This window comes from Bos mutus, chromosome 7, assembly GCF_027580195.1.
Source record: "Bos mutus isolate GX-2022 chromosome 7, NWIPB_WYAK_1.1, whole genome shotgun sequence".
Lineage (NCBI taxonomy): Eukaryota > Metazoa > Chordata > Mammalia > Artiodactyla > Bovidae > Bos > Bos mutus.
This window is the reverse complement of record NC_091623.1, coordinates 59,154,451-59,176,684: the sequence shown is the minus strand read 5'-3', so window position 1 is coordinate 59,176,684 and position 22,234 is coordinate 59,154,451. Positions and strand designations below refer to the sequence as shown.

The 22,234-nt window shown below is 50.7% G+C and overlaps 1 protein-coding gene across 1 annotated transcript; it reads right to left on the bottom strand.

Moving 5' to 3' along the window:
- Positions 1 to 329: 329 nt before the first annotated feature.
- Positions 330 to 20,923, bottom strand: PLIN3 (perilipin 3). The gene is given in 9 exon segments (XM_070373880.1): positions 330 to 1,149; positions 4,902 to 5,027; positions 6,310 to 6,509; positions 11,082 to 11,379; positions 12,523 to 12,605; positions 12,765 to 12,830; positions 12,833 to 12,962; positions 17,603 to 17,684; positions 20,803 to 20,923. Coding segments are annotated over 8 exon segments (1,311 nt in total). The 5' UTR covers positions 17,669 to 17,684; positions 20,803 to 20,923; the 3' UTR covers positions 330 to 807.
- Positions 20,924 to 22,234: the final 1,311 nt, after the last annotated feature.

Genomic DNA, 22,234 nt, shown 5'->3' with positions numbered 1-22,234 from the left:
GTGAAAAAAGACATATTAATATGTCTGGTAAGTAATGTGTTAATTGAATCCCATTTGTAAAGTCTCCTTTGCCATGTGAGAAATCAGGTCATCAGCATCTTTCAGGGGTCACAAAGTTCCCCGACATGCCTGGGAAGGCCCAGTACAGGAAAAGCGGTGGGCTTCTCCCTTCCTCTGGCTGCCTGGGACGTGACAACGGGGGCAAGACTCTGGCAGGTGAGTGGGGGGAAGATGAAAGACCCCCACAGCCCAAGAAGGCCATACAGAGACTCCAGAGTTGTTCAGCTGCTGAAAAATAAAAAAACCACATACACACATATACACATATATATGAGGCCTGGACTTTGCAGGTAAAATTTATTAAGGCAACACTGAAGCCTCCCGCACCCAGGGCTCGCTGGGCAGGCCTGAGCCCCCTCCTGCTCCAGACTGAGTGTCAGCTGCCCTGGCCCCACCTCACCCATAAGAGGCTCACCTCCCAGAGGTCCAAGTCCACTAGCTTCAGGCTGATATCCAGGGGCCTCAATGTAGAAAAAGGGTGTGGGATGTAAGAACTATATTCCTGGTTTTTAAGGAAGAAAAAAAATTTGGAACCCTCTAGAAAAAAAAATTTTTTTTCCCTAGAACTCTTGTCCTAATGACGGATGTGATGCTCAGGACACGCTTCCTCCAAGCATGGAGAGGATGAGGGACAGGTCAGATTTGAGAACCTCAGCTTCCTGAGGTGCGTTCCCAGTGAGGGGTCCCCTGTCACTCGCCAGCCCCTCGGAGAAGGCCAGAGCCCTCTGAGCCCTCCTCCAGCCTCTCCTATTTCTTCTTTTCTGGGGCTTTCTCGACGATTCCGGGGGCGAAGGGGCCCACCAGCCACATGATGGGTGTGTTCTGGGCCACATACTCCACCAAGTGGTCCAGGGCCTCTCGGGCCCTGGCCACCTGCTCGCGGCTCCGTGTCAGGACGCTGCTGGAGAGATCCTGGAAGGAGTGGATGCCAGAGAAGGTGGCTTGGAGGTCCTCTACCTGCTGGCGAGCCTGTAGCGCCTGGTCCTTGATGTGGGCAGGCAGACCCTGGAGGCCGGAGCCCAGCGAGGCACAGGTGGTCTGGAGCTGCTGGGTGATGTCACGGAACATGGCGAGCGTCTGAGACTCGACCTGCTGAGAAGGGGCGGGTGGGGGCATGACATCACCCTTTGCTTTGGGGGTAATAGGATTCAAGGGGCTTCCCAGGTGGCTCAGCGGTAAGGATTCCACCTGTCAATGCAGGAGATGTGGGTTCGATCCCTGGTTCGGGAAGATCCCCTGGAGAAGGAAATGGCAACCCACTGCAGTATTCTTGCCTGAGAAAATCCCATGGACAGAGGAGCCTGGAAGGCTACAGTCCACCGGGTGACAAAGAGTCAGACACGACTTTTGACACGACTGAACCACAACAACAGGCCCCAAAGACCAGGAAAGAGGAAATGGGGGTATTCCACCCGCCTTGGGGAAAGCCTTTCCCCAGGGCATGGAGGCTCAGAATACCAGCGCTTCGAGTTTCAAACCGTGCCAGATAATTGCTGGTCAAATTAAAAAACAGACACAGAGATATTTTTAAAGAAGATACGCAGAACAATAAGCACATGAAAAGATGTTCAACCTCATCAGACATCAGGGAAGTGTGGCTCAAACCCACGATGAGACACACGTCACCCACACTAGGATGATTTGGGTAAAAGACGGACATGGGGGCTTCCCTGGTGGTCCAGTGGTTAAGAATCTGCCTGCTAAAGCAGGGGACACAGGTTCGATCCCTGGTCTGGGAAGGTTCCCACGTGCCTCGGGGCAACCAAGCCCGTGCACCCCGGAGCCTGTGCTCTGCAACAAAAGAAGCCACCTCAGAAAGAGCCCTGTGCACCAAGAGAAAGAATAGCTCCCACTTGCTGCAACTAGGGAAAGTCTGTGCAACAACAAACACCCAGCACAGCCAAAAGACAAAAAAAAAACTGTTTAAAAAAAAGACATATATGGGACTTCCCTGGTGGTCCAGTGGTTAAGGCTCTATGCTCCCAATGCATGGGGTCCCTGTTCCATTCCTGGTCAGGGAACTAGATCCTGAATGTTGCAACTCAAGGTCCTGAGTGCCACAACAAAGGCCTGGAACAGCCAAATAAATTTGAAAAAAAAAAAAGATCGAACAGGCACTGGTGAGGATGGGAAGAAATTGGAACCCTCATATACTGGAGCGCAGCAGTCACTCTGGGAGACGTTCTGACAGTTCCTCAAAATGGTAAGCTGTAAGCCTAAGTGCGCACTTGACTCAGCAATTCCACCCCCTAGACTTCCGCCCGAGAGAAAAGAAAACGCATGTCTGTGCCAAGACTGGTACACAAATGCTCAAAGGGGTGTTATTCACAGCCGCTGAAAGCGGAAACAACCCAAATGCCCATCTGCTGGCAAACGGGGACACAAAATGTGGTTCATTCGCACACCGCCACGTTCTTGCGCCATATGAAGGGGTGCAGCCCTGACACTTGCTGCCACGTGGATGGACCTTGAAGCCAGACACAGATGGCCACATGGTGTATGATTCTATTGATAAGAAACATCCACAGGGACAAAGTACATTTGCAGTTTCCAGGGCATGGAGGAAGATAGAAATGGGCTGTTATGATACTAGGGAGACAGTCTCCTCTTGGGGTGATGGGAATGCTCTGAATTATTAACACAGGTGATAGTCACACAACCCATGAATATACTAAAAACCAATAAATTGTACACTTTAAATGGGTCAGTTGTACAGTATGCGAATTATATCTCAAAACTTCTTTAATTCTGGTCTCACCGTACAGTATGTGGGATCTTAGTTCCCTGAACCAGGGATTGAACCAGGGCCACATCAGTGAAAGTCCTGAGTCCTTAACACACTGGACCACCAGGGAATTCCCTCAAAACTCTTTTAAAGTACAAGATACTGAATTTTACACCTCAATAAATTCGTTTTTGAAAAAGTGTTTGTTTTTTTTTTTTAAAATGAGAAGGTCTGGAAGAACTTTTGAGGCCGAAGCTGTAAGCAGTGGGGGAGACCATGGTTGAGATGAGAGTCCTCGAAAATTCCTGAGTCTGGGGAGGAAATCAAAGCAGGTAGGGACCCTAGACTGTCCTGAGCCTGGTCAGCTGAGGACTCTGGCTTTAAACCTGGCCAGGAGGTGCTGCCAGGATCAATATCTATTTTCTCTTCAGCAGTTGGGGGGTTGGGGAAGATGGTTTTAAGTGGTTAGGGTCTGAATGCGCAACAGTTTTACAGAGATACTCACAATATCTTTAGAAATATCATTTTTTAAACACTGTGTGCCTTATGTGTCAATGTGTGTGTGTGTATGTAAAGTAACTCTTATACCAGGAAACTCATGCTTTTAAGTGAAAAATTCAGTGATTTTTTTTTTTTTACAGTACATTCACCAGGTAGTGCAACCAGCCCTTCTATCTAATTTCAGAACATTCCATCAGCCCAAAAGAAACTCCAAAAAAAAAGGGGGGGATTCCTTAGCGATCCAATGGTTAGTACTCTGAGCTGTCACTGCCAGGGGCACAGGTTTGATCCCTGGTCAGGGAACTAAGATCTCATAAGCCTCCTGGCTTAACCAAAAAATAAAAAAAAAAAAACACAGAAAGAAAAAGAAACTCCATCCCTACTTACCCCTCTCCCAGCTCCCAACAACCACTCATCCACTCTCTGTGTCAACAGATCGGCCTGTGCTGGACGTTTCCCATCAATGAAGCCCCACCCTGTGTGTCCTTCTGTGTCTGCATCTCTCAGCATCGTGTTCTCAGGGTGTGCCCACATGGTAGTGAGTGTCAGGCTCCCCTCCTTTCGCAGCCGAGTGATGCTCCCGTGTGTGGAAGGACCACATGTTGTGATGCGTCACCTGCTGGTGGACATCTGGGTTGTTCCCCTTTGTGAATGTTGTGACTCAAACACTGCTATAAACACGTATGTTCATTTCACCTCAATGACCCTGCAGATGGTCCTGCACCCCATTCACAGATGGGGAAATTGAGGCCCAGCGAGGTTAGGCTGAGAACCTACAGTGCTAGGATATCAAAAGAGTCCCTAATACAGAGAGGCTATGGTTCAGAATGAGGCACGAGGATTGTTTAAGGCAGCAACTCAGTGAAAGCATGGATGAGTGACACCTGCTGCTAAGTCGCTTCAGTCGTGTCCGACTCTGTGCGACCCCATAAACAGCAGCCCACCAGGCTCCCCCGTCCCTGGGATTCTCCAGGCAAGAACACTGGAGTGGGGTGCCATTGCCTTCTCCGTGAGTGACAGCACAGGTGGCAAAGTCAGGGCTCATTCAAGAGACCAGCGCTTGCCATAGACTGGAAGGGCCAGAGTGTGTTAGTGAGGAGCTGTCGTGAGGAGCCTGGCGGGTAAATATGAAGGATGTCATGGGACCCTGGGATGGGGGAGAGGAGTCAGTCACTCGGTCGTGTCTGACTCTGTGACCCTGTGGACTGTAGTCGGCCAAGCGCCTCTGTTCATGGGATTTTCCAGGCAAAAATACTGGAGTGGATTGCCATTTCCTCTTCCTGGGGATCTTCCCCACCCAGGGATTGAACCGGCGTCTCCTGCACCTCCTGCATTGGCAGGTAGATTCTTTTATCACTGAGTCACCTGGGAAGCCCGAGGAGTCAGGACTCAAGAAAATGGAGCATGGCTTAGAATTCAGCAGGTAGAGACCCATCCCAATCAAGTGCCCTGTGGTTCAGAAGCAATATGTGCACCCAAGAGTAAATATCCAGGCAGGCATCCTGGAGGAGTTGTCATCAGGTCCTGAAGGCAGTTAATGGGAAGAGAGGCTGGGGAAAGCGTGTGGAGAGGCAAGCCAGGGCCCCAAGCACCCAGTGCCACCCCTGGTGGTTACCTCTGGCTTGGCCGCGTTCTCCTCCGGGCCCTGCAGCTGCTTCTGGTTCCAGCCAAGCCACATCTGGTGTAGTTTCTCCTGACCCTCCACCAGCTTCTGATCGACGCCCTGCTTGATGGTTTCCATCTGGGGCAGAGGGAGATAGATGGTGGCTGCCTCAGGGCCTGAATGAAGCTGGCAGAGCCCCTGGGGGTCCACAGGCATGCTGGAAGAGGCAAGAATCCACAGGGAGCCCAGGGGGTTGGAGCCCTGAACCCTAGGACCTTAGGCTATGACTTCATTTGAAGACAGGTCTTCAAAGAAGTGATTAAGCTAAAATAAGATCATTAGGGTGGACCTTAAAGATGCTTGCTCCTTGGAAGAAAGGCTATGACAAATCTGAACAGCATATTAAAAAGCAGAGACATCTCTTTGCCAACAAAGGTCTATATAGTCAAAGCTATGGTTTTTCCAGTAGTCATGTATAGATGTGAGAGTTGGACCACAAAAAAGGCTGAGTGCTGAAGAACTGATGCCTTCGAAATGTGTTGCAGAAGACTCTTGAGAGTCCCTTGGGCTGCAAGGAGATCAAACCAGTCTTAAAAGAAATCAACCCTGGAATGTTCATTGGAAGGACTGATGCTGATGCTGAAGCTCCATTACTTTGGCCACCTGATTGAAGAGCCGACTCAATGGAAAAGACCTCGACGCTGGGAAAGGTTGAGGTCACAGAACATGAGATGGTTGCATAGCATCATCGACTCAATGGACATGAATCTGAGCAAACACTGGGAGATAGTGAAGGACAGGGAAGCCTGGTGTGCTAGAGTCCATGGGGTTACAAAGAGTCGGACATGACTTAGCAACTGAACGACGACAACGTTTTTGTATGACTGGTGTCCTTAAATAAAAAGGGGCTGTTAGGTGAACTTCCCTGGTGGCGCAGTGATTAAGACTCTGAGGTTCCACTGCGGCGCGCACAGGTTCAATTGCTGGTCAGGGAGGGAACTAAGCTTCTGCATGACGCACAACGTGGCCAAAAAGAAAATAAACGAATGAAATGTTTTTAAAAGGGGGATGTTAGGACACAGACCCATGGTGGGATGACCAGGTGAGGACATAGGGAGAAGACAGCATCCACACGCCAAGGAGCAAGGCCTCAGAAAGAACCAACCCTGCTGACATCTGGATCTTGAACTCGCAGCCCCTAGAACTGTGAGGCAATGAATGTGTGTTGTTTAAGCTGCCCAGTTTGGGGTACTTGTTACAGCAGCCCCACCAAACTCAACCAGGACTGCAACCGCATGAGCCGGCCCAAGCAGATATGCAGAATGGGGAGGAGTAAGCCAGCAGGCTTGGGGCGGGCTCACTGGTGCATATGCTGCTTGCCACTGCCCTCACCACCGAACCGTCTCACCATGGACCTCACCAGGATAAGCGTCTGTGACAGCTGGTGCAGGGCCTCCTGTGCCCTCTGCCTGGTGTTCTGCAGTTTGCCCAGAGAGTGTTCGTAGGCCCGCTGGCGCAGCCTCTCTGACAGGGAGCCCAGACGCACGAAGTAGCTCTGCTCCTGGCGCTGCTGGGCCACCGAGGCGATGTCGAAGCCCTCAAGGGACGTGGCGAGGCGGGCTGCGGTGGGGAGGCAGGAGAAGCGTGGTGAAGGCAGAGTTTATGCCCCGGTCTCCAAGTGTAAAAGGATCTCCCTGCCTTGGCTTTTACCTCATCTGTGAAATGGGTAGGATGGGGGCCAAATATCCTGGGATTAAGAGGCCTTAGACTAATGTGAGGGTCTGAAAACTACGACCCTTGGACTGTATCTGTCCTGCCTCCAGTTTTATATGATCCAACCCGTGAATACAATTGTGCATGTTCGTTATATGCTGTCTACAGCGGCTTTCAAACTATAGTGGCAGAGTATGTGGCCTCTTAGCCTGCAGAGATTAAAATATTGTCTGGGAATTCCTGGTTGGTCCAGTGGCTAAGACTCTGCGCCCAGTGCAGGGGGCCTGGATTCGATCCCTGGTCAGGGAACTAGATCCAACACGTTGCAACCAAGAGTTTGCATGCCTCAACTAAAGATCTCGTGTGCTGCAACTAAGACCCCGTACAACCAAATAAATATTTTAAAAAATACGTTCATTATCTGATCCTTTACAAAAAGAGTTGGCCAATGCTGCCTGTACAGGTCCTAGCATATATTAATAGTGGTCAATCTTTTACAAGGTTCTAGGCACTCTGCATGCTTTCTGTTATGTCTTTTTTTTTCTGGCCATGCTGCGTGGCATTCAGGAATCTTAGTTCCCCGACCAGGAATCAAACCCGTGCCCCCTACACTGGGAGCCCGGATTATTAACTACTGGACCACCAGGCAAATTCCTCACATGTATTCTTATTAAATCTTAACAGTTCTAAAAAAAAAAATCTTAACACTTCTAATAGGGAAGCGCCGTCATCCCATTTTTACAGGTGGGGAAACTGGGGCTCAGAGAGATTAATTGACTTGCCGAAGGTCACACAGCTGGGGCTCCACAAGTCAAGATCTGACACCAGGCCCCATGTTCTTAACCACGATACTTGACTCTCCATGAGAAGTCTGAGCCACAAGAGAACCATCTTCACAGCAGTTAAGGAAAAGTTAGGACTGTCTAGTCCAGAAAATACTCGTAAAGTTACAAGGTAACAGGATGGAAATCCATCTGTCTTGATAGTTTGATCCTATCTTATTCTGCTCCCTGTAGACTTTAATATAGTAGCTCTTAAAGTTTGAGTTTTGTAAGTAACCTTATCTGGATTTGAAATGCCCTATAGCAGGGTCTGCAAATACAGCCCCTGGGCTGAATGCCACCTACTTTCGTCAACAAAATTTTTTTGACATGTAGTCACACCCATTCATTTACTTACTGACTACACTTCTGTGCTACAATGCAGAGTTGCATAGTTGGAACAGAGGGTGTATGGCCCAAAAAAGCCCAAATTATTTACCACCTGGCCTGTCAAGAAAATGTGGTCCCCTGAAAAAAAGTTATACTTAAAAAAAAAAGGAACCCCCCTGGTGGTCCAGTGGTCCAGACTCCAAGCTCCCAATGCAGGGAGCCCAGGTTCAATCCCTGGTCAGGGAACTGGATCCCACATACCACAACCGAGAGTTCACCTGCTGCAACTAAAGATCCTGCCTGCCACGACAAAAACTGAAGGTGTGTTCTGCATTCTGCAACTAAGACCCAGAGCAGCCGAATAAAATAAATAAACAAATCATTTTTTAAAAAGTAAATAAAAGTAAAAACTAAATGAGAAAGACAACTAACAAGGACCTACTCTATAGCAAAGGGAACTATACTCAATATCCTGTAATATATTCTTTTCCTCTAATGGAAAAGAATCTAAAAAAGAATATATTCATATACGTATGTAAAATGGAATTACTTTGCTGTATACTTGAAACTACCACAACATTGTAAATCAACTATATTTCAATAAAATTTTTTAAACTTCCCAAAAAAGGATTATACAATGTATAAAACAAATGACTGAACAAAAGTACTAAACACCCGGGACATTTAAAAGCAACAAAAGCAAAAGTCAGCATCTTGGGAAAAACAAACCTGCCCCATTCTCCTGACCAAAGGCAAGTCTGCAAAGACCAAATCCAAACCAACAACATTCTGAACCCAGGCTACTGGTCACAGCTTCTCCATGGCCCTCTGGGAACCCTGCAGCTCTGCCCTTGGAAGTGAAAGCAGCTTCGTTATTTAGGCCAAGGCTGTCTGACAACTGACTCATTGGAAAAGACCAATGAGAAATGACTCATTGGAAAAGACCTGATGTGGGGAAAGATTGAGGGCAGGCGAAGGGGACAACAGAGGATGAGATGGTTGGATAGTATCACCAACTTGATGGACATGAGTTTGAGCAAGCTCTAGGAGTTGGCGACAGACAGGGAAGCCTGGTGTGCTGCAGGCCACGGGGTCACAGAGGGTCAGACACGACTGAGCAACTGAACTGAACTGAACTGTCTGGTAGAGTCCAGGCATGTGGGAGCAAGCCGGCAGGGCCCCTGGAGGGGGCAGGTGCCCTTGGCAAAGGGGAGACCCAGGAGATGGGGGGAGCAGGGCTGTTCTGGCAGAAGCCCATGAGTAGCGTCCCAGCTATAACATGGCACCTTAACTCACAGACCCCCCAGCACCTGAAGCCCCTCTCGGCACAATGATTTCATCCTTAGTTGCTGTTGTTTATTCACGAAGTCGTGTCCGACTCCTTGTGATCCCCTGGACTGTAGCCCGCCAGGTTCCTTTGTCCATGGGATTCCCCAGGCCAGATTAGTGGAGCTGGTTGCCGTGGGATCTTCCCCACCCACGGATCCAACCACGTCTCCTGCATTGGCAGGCGAACTCTTTACCACTGAGCCACCAGGGAAGCTGTTCATCCTTAGCAGATGGACACAAAAGAAAGAAAATCAAAGCTGGTCAGATAGATCTGTTCTCTGAAGTGGCTCCCAGGCCTGGCTCACAACCTGCCTCCCTGCAAACTCTGCATCTTCCCCTGCCTTCTGCTGACCAAGACTCACAGCTGCATCTTACTCTGTCTGAGCACTAGGAGGGGCCAGCAGGCACTGCACTTGGTGTGCAAGATGGACGACATCAGCCGGATCCCTTCCTTCAAGAGATGCAGGGTAAAGTTTTGAAAACTCAAAGGCCAAGTGACATGAGACCCTCAACCCAGGAGCTGCAGGGCCTGAGATCATTGGCCCTGCTCCCCCTGGATGGAGCGTGGTGTCTGGGTACACGTGGCCCTCGGGGACCCTTGTTGCCATGGGCACTAGTGTGTGCAATACTGGTACGGCTGGAAGTTCCCATCACGGTGTGCAAAGGATGGCTGTGCCTCGAACGCAGGGCCAAGGCCAACTCCACGAGCCATAGGTATATGAAACCACGAGTAGGACTGGCCACTTTGTCTCACCTCTTTCACCCCGGGTCTATTCCTGCCACCATCTGGTCCAGCCCCATCACAGCTCACCTAGACCAGCAGGGTCACCTGAACCTGTCTCCTTCGCTTCCCACCCCCGGTGTCTTTCCCACAGTAGCCACCAGAGGGCGCCTGTGAACACTGAGTCAGGCCCCACCCCCTCTGCTCACAGTCTTCCAGGGTTCCCATTTCCCTAGGGGTAAAAGACCAAGTCCTCCCATGGCTCACAAGGCCCTTCACAATCTGCTCCGGTACCCTTGCTGCCCTTCCCTCTTCCCTCTCTCTCCCAGGCTCACTCTGCTCCAGCCACACATGCCGCCTCCCTGCTCCTCCCACACACATCAGGCACCACGCTGTCCCCTGGTCTCTCTGCTCAGACATCAGCACAGCTTCATATACCTCAGGGCAAGGTCACCTACTCAGAAACATCTCCTTTAATCTCATTGCTATACCCTTAAGGTTCCATGAGGGCAGAACTTTGTTCACTGACATATCCCTAGAACCTGGAAGCAGGTTTGGCATATAACCGGTGCTCAGGGTTTGAACAGATAGATGCCTGGGTATGGGTGGAATGATAGAGAAGAGTTTCAGTGATTTTATTCGGGGACTTGAGCACCTGCTGGGCACCAGACAGGGGACACAGCTTCTGCTTTGTGGAACTGATGACTAGAGAAAAATTAGAGCCAAGAAGGGGGAGGTTTCAGGACACAATATGAACAAGGAATGGTGTGATTTTAGAGGTCTTATGAGGGGTGCAGGGGGTGTGTGGCATGTGAGCACAAAGCTGGAGGTGGAAGGGAACGAGCCATCTAGATGTCATGTAAGGGTTCCTGGTAGAAGAAAAGGCCAGTGCAAAGGCCCCGGTGTGGGAACATGGTCAAGGATGGGCAAGGAGGCCAGTGAGCCTGGAGCAGAATGAATGAGGGCAGGTGGGTAAGTACAAGGGAGCTTCCAGGAGGATTGAGGCTGTTACCCACAGGGAGATGGGAGCCCTGGAGGGCTGCGGGGAGAGGAGGGGCCTGACTTGAGTGCTCACAGGCGCCCTCTGGAGGCTGCTTCAGGGAGGACAGATACCATGCACCAGGGCAGAGGAACCAAGCTGACTGAGGTGGGCTAAGACAGATGGGGAGAAGCGGCAGGGACCAGATGACAGCCTGTGAGGGACAGACTCCAGGTGGCTGGGAGGGACCCATATCAGATGGTCTGGGGAGGGGCCCCAGAGTCAAGGCCTGCACTCACCAAGCTCAGCGTCCGTCATGGGCAGGTGGTTGTCCACCCACTCCTCCGACTTGCCCAGCACTGTGTCCACCCCGCTCAGCACCATCTGGCCGACACGGGAGCCCACAACTGAGTGGACACCGCTGGTCACCATGGACTTGGTCAAGTCTACGCCGCTCTGCACAGCACCCCGGGTGACGTCCACTGCCTCGGTGACTCGGGAGGCCACAGTGTCCTTGGCACTGGACACTGTGCTGGACACAGCCTGTCGGGCCCCTGACACCTTGGACGACACAAGCTCCTTGGTGTCTGCCAGGACCTACAAGAAGGACCAGCGTCAGCATCTCCATCCTCCCTTTGTACCTGGGTGCCCCGACCCCTGTGCCCCAACCTCTACAAGGGGTGGGCTGAAGGGAGGAGCTCCAGCTCCCGGGTGACCCTGAAGGGTGAGAGCAGTTAAGATCACATGCTCTGGGGCTGGATGGCCCAGTTAGAGTCCTTGGCTTGATATATCCTAGCTGTGTATCCTCAGGCAAATCACTCGACCTCTCTGGGCCTCCACTTCTTCCCATGGTGTTATGGGCTAAAGGGTACTGAAGCCCCCAGGACTTCAAAATGTGACCGTATTTAGTGATGAGAACTTTAAGGTAGTAATTAAGGTAAAATGAGGCCATTATAGTGGATCCTAATCCAGTCTGTCTACATGCCTTGGGGCCAGAAAACCAAATCATAAAATAGAAGCAATACTAACAAATTCAATAAAAACTTTAAAGATGGTCCACATCAAAAAATCCAAAGAAAGTAGATTAAATAAAAATAACATTTTAAATAATTAAAATTAGTAACTGAGTTCCTCAGTCATACTGGCCACCTTCTAAGGGCCCAACACCCACATATGGTTGTTGGTTTCCACACTGGATGGTGCCGAGAAAGAACATGTGCCGAGAAAGTTCAGAGACCGGGCAGCCTGGTCCAGAGAAGGAACGGCACGTGCAAAGGTCCTGAGGCAGCTCTGAGATGGATGTGTTCACTGTCTCTGCTTTCCCCTGCCTCCCCAAGATGAAAGTTCCACGAAGGCAAGGGCTCTGTATCCATCACCCTGTCCCGTACATGTGGGCACTAATGTGACTGAACTGGAGGACGGAGGCCAGCACGGACAGAATGGAGCAACTGAGGTGGGCATAGAGGGTCGGGAGGCAGTGGAGTCAGATCAGGTGGGACCACCAGAAACACTCTGGCTTTTTCTCTAGGCAAGGTGGAAGACCCTAGGGGGCTTTGGGCATATCTGGCTGGTGTTCAGAATGTTCCTCCAGCTGCTCAATGGAGAGAGGGTGGGAGAATAAATGCGGTCACATTTGTCTGCTATGGGTTAAGCTGAGACCACAGACCCCATACCCAGCTAGGCCCCCAGTCTTAGTGGAGCATCCTCCCCACCCCACCCCTCATGGAGGGGGTTAGTCACCTTCTCCGGCGGCTGCTGCAGGATGGGCAGATTCTCCTCCAGTTTGTCCAGCCCCCTGTGGGCGTATTCACTGGCCGAGGTGACTGTGGGGGTGGGCGTGGGGTGGGGGCAATAGACAGCTGATGGTTACTGCGCACGTACATCCCTCAGGGGCTCTGGGAGGGTCCACAGACACCACCCCGCCTCCCCCACCCGGAAATAGGCCAGAGTGGACGGTCCATGGGCTCCCATGCTTCACTCACGCTGCGGTTCCAGCTTAGACAGGATGGGCTGGGCCCCACTGACCGCAGCAGCCGTGAGGGTCTTCACCCCTTCTCGGCCGCGTCGCAGACAGTCTTGACGTGGGGGTAGCTCTCCTTGGTGGACGTGTAGGCGGCGGTCACCATGTTGCAGGTGGAGCTGATGAGGGGCATGCCGGCCACGCGGTCCACCACACTGGGCTATGGGCAGGGAGGCTCAGGCCGGGGACGTGGCTTGCCTCCCCTCCCTCTGCACTCACTCGGTTGCACAAGCCAGGCACTCCCTGGTTCCTCCAGGCGCTTCCTCTATCTTGGCCCAGCACCCCACTTGTCTGAACATGACCTTGACACCCATGGTGTGCCAGGCAGTGACGAGACATGAGAATCCACTGTCCTGGAGCTCAGGTCTAAAACTGATGTCAGTGAACTATGCCCCCCGTCCCACCCCCAGGGCCAGCCCACTACTTGCTTTTCCTTTTGCCTTTTTTTTTCCTAACAGCATTATTGAAATCTGGTTCATACGTCATAGAATTTCACCATTTTGAAATGCACGATTCAGAGGGTTTTAGTGCATTTGTTCACAAGGCTGTGTAACTCTCACTGTCTTAATTTCTTAATGAGAGTATTGATCGCTCTCAAAAGAAACTTGTTGTCATTGACTGTCACACCCTTGCCTACCAGCCCCTGGGAACCATGAATCCACTTTCTGTCTCTGTGGACTGCTGCCTGTTCAGGACACCTCACAAAAAATATGGAATCCCACGTGGCCTTTTGTGTCCGGCCTCTTACACTCAGTGTCATTGTCAAGGTTCCTCCATGTAGTAGCGTGTGCTGGTGCTTCACTCCTTTTTTTAAAAATTGTGGTCAAATACACATAAAATTTACCATTTAAATAATTACGTGCACAGCTCAGTGGCATTAAGTACACGTACATTGTGCAACCGTTGCCAGCATCTGTTTCCAGATTCTCAGCTTCTTAAACTGAAACTCTGTTCCCTTTAAACACTGACTCCCCTCTCTTAGCCCCTGGCCCCACCACCTACGTGTCTCTATGGATTTGACTCCTCTAAGGAGCTCTTGTGAGTGGGATCAGACAGTATCTGTCCTTCTGTGCCTGGTTTCCCTCACTGAACATACTTTCAAGTTTCGTCCACACTGCACTGCATGTCAGTGCCTCATTGTTTCATGGTATGATATTCCATGCTACCTGGTTTTTGTAAATAAAGTTTTATTGGCACATGGCTATTCCCATTCATTTACGTATTGAATGTAGCCATTCTTAACCTACAAGAGCAGAACTGAGTAGTCAGACAGGCCTTGTGAGCCTCAGTTTCCTGACCCATAAAATGAGAAATCATTTCTGTCCTAAAGGAGCTGCAAAGGTGACCCGTGAGAAGACGCATACAGAAGACTTAAGTCTCATAGGTTCTACCTGTAGAATCTGTGCAATCGCCAGTCCCAGGATTGGGAGTACTATTCCAATTTTACAGACAGGTAAACTGAGGCAAGAAGAAGCTAAGTAAGTCATCCGAGGCCACAAAATGAGCCAATGGCAAAGCTGGAGCTTGGACTCAGGCAGTCCTCCTTCAGCGTTTGCCCAGGAGGTCTCTTCAGAAGTTAATCACAAAGTTACCACAAAATCCAGTAATGCTGCTCCTATGATTCTAGAGACAGGAAAACACATGTCCACATAAGACTTGTACATGAATGTTCTCACCAGCACTATTCACAATGGCCAAGAAATGGAAAAAAATCCAAATGTCCGTGAATTCGTGAATGGATACAGAAAATGTGGTAGAAAGCATGTTTTTAAAAATTCATAGCCTCCAAGGACTTCCCTGGTGGCTCAGTGGTAAAGAATTCACCTGCCAATGCAAGAGGTACAGGTTCCATCCCTGGGCCGGGAAGATCCCACATGCCACGGAGCAACCAAGCCTGTGCGCCACAACTGTATCGCCTGTGCTCGAGCCCGGGAGCCAAAACTATCGAGCCCTGCGTCCTAAAGCCCGTGCTCCACAAGAGAAGCCACCGTGATGAGAAGCCCCCACACTGCAATGAACAGTAGGCCCCGCTCGCCACAGCCCACACACACACACACACACACACAGCCTTCAAAGGGCTAACAGGCACAAAAGACTCTCCACATCACAAGTCGTTAGGAAAATTCAAGTCAAAACTACAATGAGATACCACCTCATACCCCACACTCACTGTGATGGCTACTATCAAGTGAACAGATACTAATAAGTGATGGTGGGAATGTGGAGAAATTGAAGCCCTTGTGTGCTATTAGCGGGAAAGAAAAATGATGCCGCCCCTACGGACAACATTATGGTGATCCTTAAGTAACTAAAAATGGAATTGCCATATGACCCAGCGGTTCCACTTCTGGGTATATAGACGAAAGCACTGAAAACAGAATCTCAAAGAGACATCTGTATACCCATGGTCAAAGAAGCTTTATTCACAACAGCTAAAACGTGGAAGCAAGCCGAGTGTCCTGTGCTCCGTGCACACAGTGGGATAGGATTCGGCCTTAAAAGGAAATTCTGATACAACACGGGGGAACCTTGAGGACATTATATTTGGTGAAATAAGCGAGACACGGAAGGACAAATACTATATGGTTCCACTTATGTGGCACCTAACGTAGAAGATTCTACTTCTTTTTCGGTTGTGCCTTGTGGCATCTCAACTCCGTGACCAGGGATCCGATCCTCACCCTCTACAGTGGAAGCACAAAGTCCTGAGACCACCAGGGAAGTCCCAGAAGGTTCTACTTTTATAAACATGATTCTACTTATTTCACTTCTACAAGATGTCCACTTGGTAAATCCATCGGCAGGAAGCAGGTTAGTGGTTGTCAGGGGCTGGGGGAGAGGGGAACGGGCCTGACTATTAGTGGGTGTGGGGTTTCGATTTGGGGTGAGCAAAGAGTTCTGGAATAAGACAGTGATGATGGTTGTACACTGTGAATATACTTAATGACACTGACCTGCACACTTCAAAACAGGTAAAATAGTATATTTTTATGTTATGTGTATTTTACCGTATTTTTAAAAAGGAATGAGAAAATTAATAAGGACCTACTATATAGCACAGAGAATTCTACTCAATATTCTGTAATCACCTATGAAAATAGAATCTAAAAAACAGTAGATATACGTATAACTGACTCACCTTGCTGTATAGCAGAAATGAACATTGTATTAATAAATTATATTATTAATTGTATTAATAAATAAAAGTCAACTGATGCTGTTGTTTAGTCCTTAAGTCGTGTCTGATTCTTTTGTGATCCCATGGACTGTAGCCCATCAGGCTCCTCTGTCCATAGCATTCTCCAGGCAAGAATACTGGAGTGGGTTGTCATTTCCTTCTCCAGGGGATCTTCCCAACCTAGGGATCAAACCCTCATCTCTTGCATCCTGCATTGGCAGGAGGGTACTTTACACAGAGCCACCAGGGAAGTCAAAATACTCCAATGAAAATTCATTTTTAAAAAAGTAAGGGGACAGAGCACCAACAGATGCTATCAGTACAGCACAGAGAGGGACCTCAAACAGATAACGCTCAGTAAGCGAAGCGAGATACAAAAGGGTATTGTAGCGTGTGTCTCCATTTATATGAAATGTCCAAAACAGGCAAATCAGTAGAGACAGAACCTAGATAAGGGGTTCCCAGGAAAGAGAAATGAGGAGTGACTGCTGGTGGGTACAGGGTCTCTTTTGGGGGGAGATGAAAAATGTCCAGTGTGGTGGTGATGGCTGCATATGGGTAGTTTACTAAAAATCATTGAGTAGTACTCTTCATAAGGGTAAACTTTTTAAAAATGCTTCATCATCTTTTTTTTTTTTTTTTTGGCCTTGTTATGCGGCATGTGAGATCTTGGTTCCCCCACCAGGGATTGAACCTATGCCCCCTGCAGTGGGCATGCAGAGTCTTAACCACTGGACTGCCAGGGAAGTCCTCATAAGGATGAATTTTATGGTACATGTGTGCGCATGTGTTAGTCGCTGAGTCGTGTCTGACTCTTTGCGACCCCATGAACTGTAGCCCTTCAGGCTCCTCCGTCCATGGAATTCTCCGGGCAAGAACACTGGAGTGGGCTGCCATTTCCTTCTCCAGTTACGGTATGTGAATGATACCTCTACCCTGGTGGCTAAGATGGTAAAGCGTCTGCCTACAATGCAGGAGACCTGGGTTCAATCCCTGGGTCGGGAAGATCTCCTGGAGAAGGAAACAGCACCCCACTCCAGTATTCTTGCCTGGAAAACCCCAAGGATGGAGGAGCCTGACGGGCTACAGTCCATGGGGTCGCCAAGAGTCGGACACGACTGAGCGACTTCACTTTCACTTTCTATTTTAAAACAATTGTTTATTAAAAGGGACTTTGGGGAACTCCCTGGCAGTTCAGTGGTTAGGACGCCTAGCGTTCACTGCTGAGGGCTCGGGTTCGATCCCCGGTTGGGGAACTAAGATCCTAAGAGTCCTGGCACGGCCAAAAAAAAAATGTAGCAAGGGGAATTTTATTTAAACTGGGAAGCAGAAGTGGAATTAGAAACTGACTTTCTTAGAAGGAGGACTCTAAGAGAACCTGCAGAGACAGGAAAGATCTGCCTGGGGGAGCCAGGCAGTTCAAACAGAGCTGCACCCCTGTTCTCCCAAGAGCCCTGGGATCCCCCAGTTCTCCCACCTTCGCCTGTTAATGGGGAACCTGCTAGGGTCTAGAACTCGACCCACTTGGAAGGGTGTCTCTCGACCCCCCTGTGCTGCGAGCAGCCTCCTGCCAAGGCTCGCGTGTGGGAAGGCTCCTCCCACAGATCCCAGGCCTTTCTCACCTGCTGTACCGGTTCCTCTGCCGTCACCTGGGTGCTGGCAGTGGCTTCAGTCTCGTCAGCAGACATTTCTCAGAAGCACGCACTGTGAGCAGAAGGACTAGTCAGGGTACAGCTGGCTCCTCGCTTCCCTCCATGGGCAAGTCCGAGTTCACACCTGCCCTCAGGGCTCCCCCCCCCCATTTCCTAGAACTCTGCCTCTAGATCAATTACATGCACTTGTGAGCCTGTTCAAAATGGTGCTGATTCATCAGGTCAGAAGTCTGCATTTCCAACAAGCTCCCAGCTGCTGCTCAAGCAGCTGGTCTTGGGGCCACAGCTTAAAGGGCGAGGTCTGCGCACAGCCCTCCAAGGGCTCACCTGTATCAGCTGTTTAGTCACTCAGTTGTGTCCAACTCTTTGTGACCCTGTGGACTGTTGCCCACCAGGCTCCTCTGTCCGCGGGATTTCCCAGGCAAGAATACTGGAGTGGGTTGCCATTTCCTTCTCCAGGGGATCTTCCCCACCCAGGGATCAAACCTCTAGCGCTGGCATATGGATTCTTTACTGCTGAGTCACCTGGGAAGCCCCACCTCTATCAATATTATGGTGCAAAACCCCTGGAGTTGCAAGTTGTCAGTTACTACTGGGTTTCAAGACACCTTCCCTTTGACCCAGAAACCTCACTGCGGGGACAGTCCCATACTGGTACTGCCACGTGGACAGAGACGTGTACCTGTGTTGCTAAAAAGAAGGGCAATAAAGATAGATAACAATGGTAGCCCAGGGCAGTGGCTGAAGACTGTAAAACTTACACATAATTGACACAGCCCACGTCTGGGAAGATGCCGTGGAAAAGGGAATGGCTACCCTCTCTAGTATTCTTGCCTGGAGAATCCATGGACAGAGGAGCCTGGCGGGCTACAGTCCCTGGGGTCGCAAAAAGAGTCAGACACTACTGAGCGACTAACACAACAAGATATTGTTAAGAGACCAAAGGTGTGAGTGGGGCTAAAGTATTTGCTTATAAATCTTTAAAGAGACACAGGAAGAAAGATCGTGTAGCTGGGGCAAGCCTCTGACTTGTGAGCCAAGTAGATAATATTATCTGTTCAAAAAAAAATTAACGTTAAAAGAAAAAAGCTAGAAAGAACATGCCTGGCCCCAGTGCATGTCCCTCATGTCAGTCTCAGGGATGTGGGGAAATCAAAAGAGAGGTTCCCTGGGTGAATCTAATGCACACATTTGCAGGCAAGACAGCAGCAGCCACAGGTGCTCCACTTTCCTGGCCAGGTGGAAAACCTAGAGCCTCGTCAGATTACATTTCAGGAGTCCTAGCCCCACCTATGCTGGGCAAGTGGGCAAGGAGCTGATAACCTCGTAACCGATAACCTCATAACCTGATAACCTCAGTCCTCTTATCTGTAAAATGGGGCTAAACCTTCCTTAAGGCTGGTTCCCCACGTGCTTTTTTTTTTTTTTGGTCATACCACACTGCATATTCCCTGACCAGGGATCAAACCTGTGACCCCCCTGCAGTGGAAACTCAGAGTCTTAACCACTGGACTGCCAGAGAAGTCTCCCCACAATGAATGACCCCCACGGTCATTCTAGAAGCCTCTGGTGAACCCCTGACCTCAAGTCTGAGCATTTTCTTCCAGATATTGTGTTTGCCATTCCCTAAGTGGAACCCAGGCTTCCCAGAATCTGGGAAGTGGTAAAGACCCTGCCTGCCAAGGCAGGAGACATAAGAGAGGAGGGTTCGAACCCTGGTTTGGGAAGATCCCCTGGAGGAGGAAATGGCAACCCACTCCAGTATTCCTGCATGGAGAATCCCATGGACAGAGGAGCCTGGCGGGCTACAGTCCATGGGGTCACGAAGAGTTGGACGTGACTGAAGTGACTTAGCGTGCACATGCAGACACACGAGTGGAACCCAGCAAACCAATGTTTTGAGAGCACCAGTTCTGGTGTCCAAACTGGGTTCTAATCCCGGCTCTGCAACTTGCTAGCTGTGGGAGCTTAGGAAGGCAACACCCCTTCTTGGAGCCTCATTTTCCACATCTATGAAATGGGGGTAACCATTCCTAGCACAGAGTCCCTGCGGATTGGAGGAGAGACTGCACGTGCTCACTCAGCTTGGGACCTGGCACGTAGCAGGCGCTCAGTAAACGGATCCATTTCACACCACTCTGTCTGCCACACAGAAACTGGTGAAACCAGCCAGGATTGAGCTTCTGCTTGGTACAAAGGTCCCCCACCCGGGAAGTGGGGTGAGGAGGCGCATCCACCCCTGGTGATCATCACCTGACTCCTGTTCTTCCCCTCCCCTTCCCCTGAGCCTGAGTTCACCTGGACAGCACACAGGTCCTCCTTCCCATCCATTTTGTCCATCCAATCCCTCTGGAACTGGTTTAACCAAGAACGGCCATTGCAGATATCACACCCCCCTCCCCCATAAGAGTCCTTGGGGGTCAGCAACCTGCCTGCAGCAGGCCTCAGCTGTGAGAGCAAGAACTGGCTGAGACTGGAGTCACGCAGCCGTCCAACTGCAGGCAGGATATGCTCAGATCCAACTTCCAGAGTTCTCCAGAGAAGGAACCCAAGCCTCGGCTCCGGTTTTACAAACGTCCCAAGGACTCAGATAAGGGGTAGGCCTTCCCACCGCCACTTTGTGCAATCCCCTGGCCACACCCACCCAGGAAAAGGAGGCGGGATTGGCCCCAGACCCTCCCAGGGTCAGCTGGGGTGCCAGAAGGAGGGCAAGGGAGGGGCCAAGTCCCCAGGCGCCAAAACCATTTGGAGAGGAAGGGGCTTTGCTAGGCAGAGGGACTGCTCCCCTGGTGGGGGTTGGGGGGGAATTTCTACGCGGAATGGGCTGCGGCTTGTCTCCAAAGTGCGTCAGCAATGCAGGAGGATGTGGTTTGGGACGGGGGACTTAGCCCCCCGCCCCATGCTGCCACTTCTAGGGTGTTCTTTCGTGCGCCTCCCCCCCGCCAAAGTCCTAGATATTGAGAGAACAAAGTCTGAAAGTCTAAGCCTGTTCCAGAAGTTGAATTTTTCTGGGGAGGGAAGAGTGCTCAGCCCAGGCTGGAGACCCCCTCCCCAGGCCGCGGAGACGAGCAGAGTCCCCAGGAAGGCCCTCCCTGTCCCTACCTCCCTTAGGGCACCCCAGGACTCAGCGGACCCCACCCCCACCTCAATCGGGGCCCCTCGCCTCTCACCGCGATCAGCGGGACGTCAGGGGCGCAGCTGCCACTACTTCAAAGCCAGCTCCAAAACCGTCCTGGGCCGGACCAAGACCAGCGTTTATACTTGGGGGCGGGCGCCCGGGAGTGACGGGTCGGAGGACCAATCTGGTTGGGGGCCGCCTGCCGCCAGGCCACGCCCCTCGCCCGGCTTGGGACGTTGGAGCCACAAGTGAAGTCCAGGAAAGGGCGCCCTCCCGACTGTGCAGCCAGTTGGCGACACCCGTACGACCCCAGAGCCAGCCCGGGAGAGCCCCCTCCCCGTCTGGGACCCTGGGAACTCGGCGATGGGAGATGATCCTAGGGTCCCCTGTCCTTACCCAATCGAGGCTGTGAGAACTGAGAGATCATTGCGTGAGGCCTCCTTTCGTCAGGCGCCACCACTCCATCCCGACCTCCGAACGAGGGTGATGGAGCCGGCCCCATCTAGCATTATGAGCAACTTGCCCTGACCTGTATCGTGCCACTCAATCCTCACAACACTGTGTGCCCATCTATCACCTCATCTTACAGCTGAGTACGAAGATCATGGCATCCGGTCCCATGACTTCATGGGAAATATATGGGGAAACAGTGGAAACAGTGTCAGACTTTATTTTTGGGGGCTCCAAAATCACTGCAGATGGTGACTGCAGCCATGAAATTAAAAGACGCTTACTCCTTGGAAGAAAAGTTATGACCAACCTAGATAGCATATTAAAAAGCAGAGACATTACTTTGCCAACAAAGGTCCGTCTAGTCAAGGCTATGGTTTTTCCTGTGGTCATGTATGGATGTGAGAGTTGGACTGTGAAGAAAGCTGAGCGCCGAAGAATTGATGCTTTTCAACTGTAGTGTTGGAGAAGACTCTTGAGAGTCCCTTGGACTGCAAGGAGATCCAACCAGTCCATTCTGAAGGAGATCAGCCCCGGGATTTCTTTGGAAGGAATGATGCTAAAGCTGAAACTCCAGTACTTTGGCCACCTCATGCGAAGAGTTGACTCATTGGAAAAGAGTCTGATGCTGGGAGGGATTGGGGGCAGGAGGAGAAGGGGACGACAGAGGACGAGATGGCTGGATGGCATCACTGACTCCATGGACGTGAGTCTGAGTGAACTCCGGGAGTTGGTGATGGACAGGGAGGCCTGGAGTGCTGCGATTCATGGGGTCGCAAAGAGTTGGACACGACTGAGCGACTGAATTGAACTGAACTGAACTGAAGCCGAGGCCCAGAAAGCAGGAACCAGGGACAGTGCAGGCGCCAACCCTCTCTGATTCCTGGATCAACTCCCTCCTGAAGGTGTGCCATTTGGATTCCCCCACCCTACCACCAGTCCCCCAAATCCTTTATTTTCTTTGCCTATAAACCAAGGTCTCAAACTCAGATGGCCCCAGGGACCAGGCAGAAGGTAAGTGCTTCTGCTTAAAA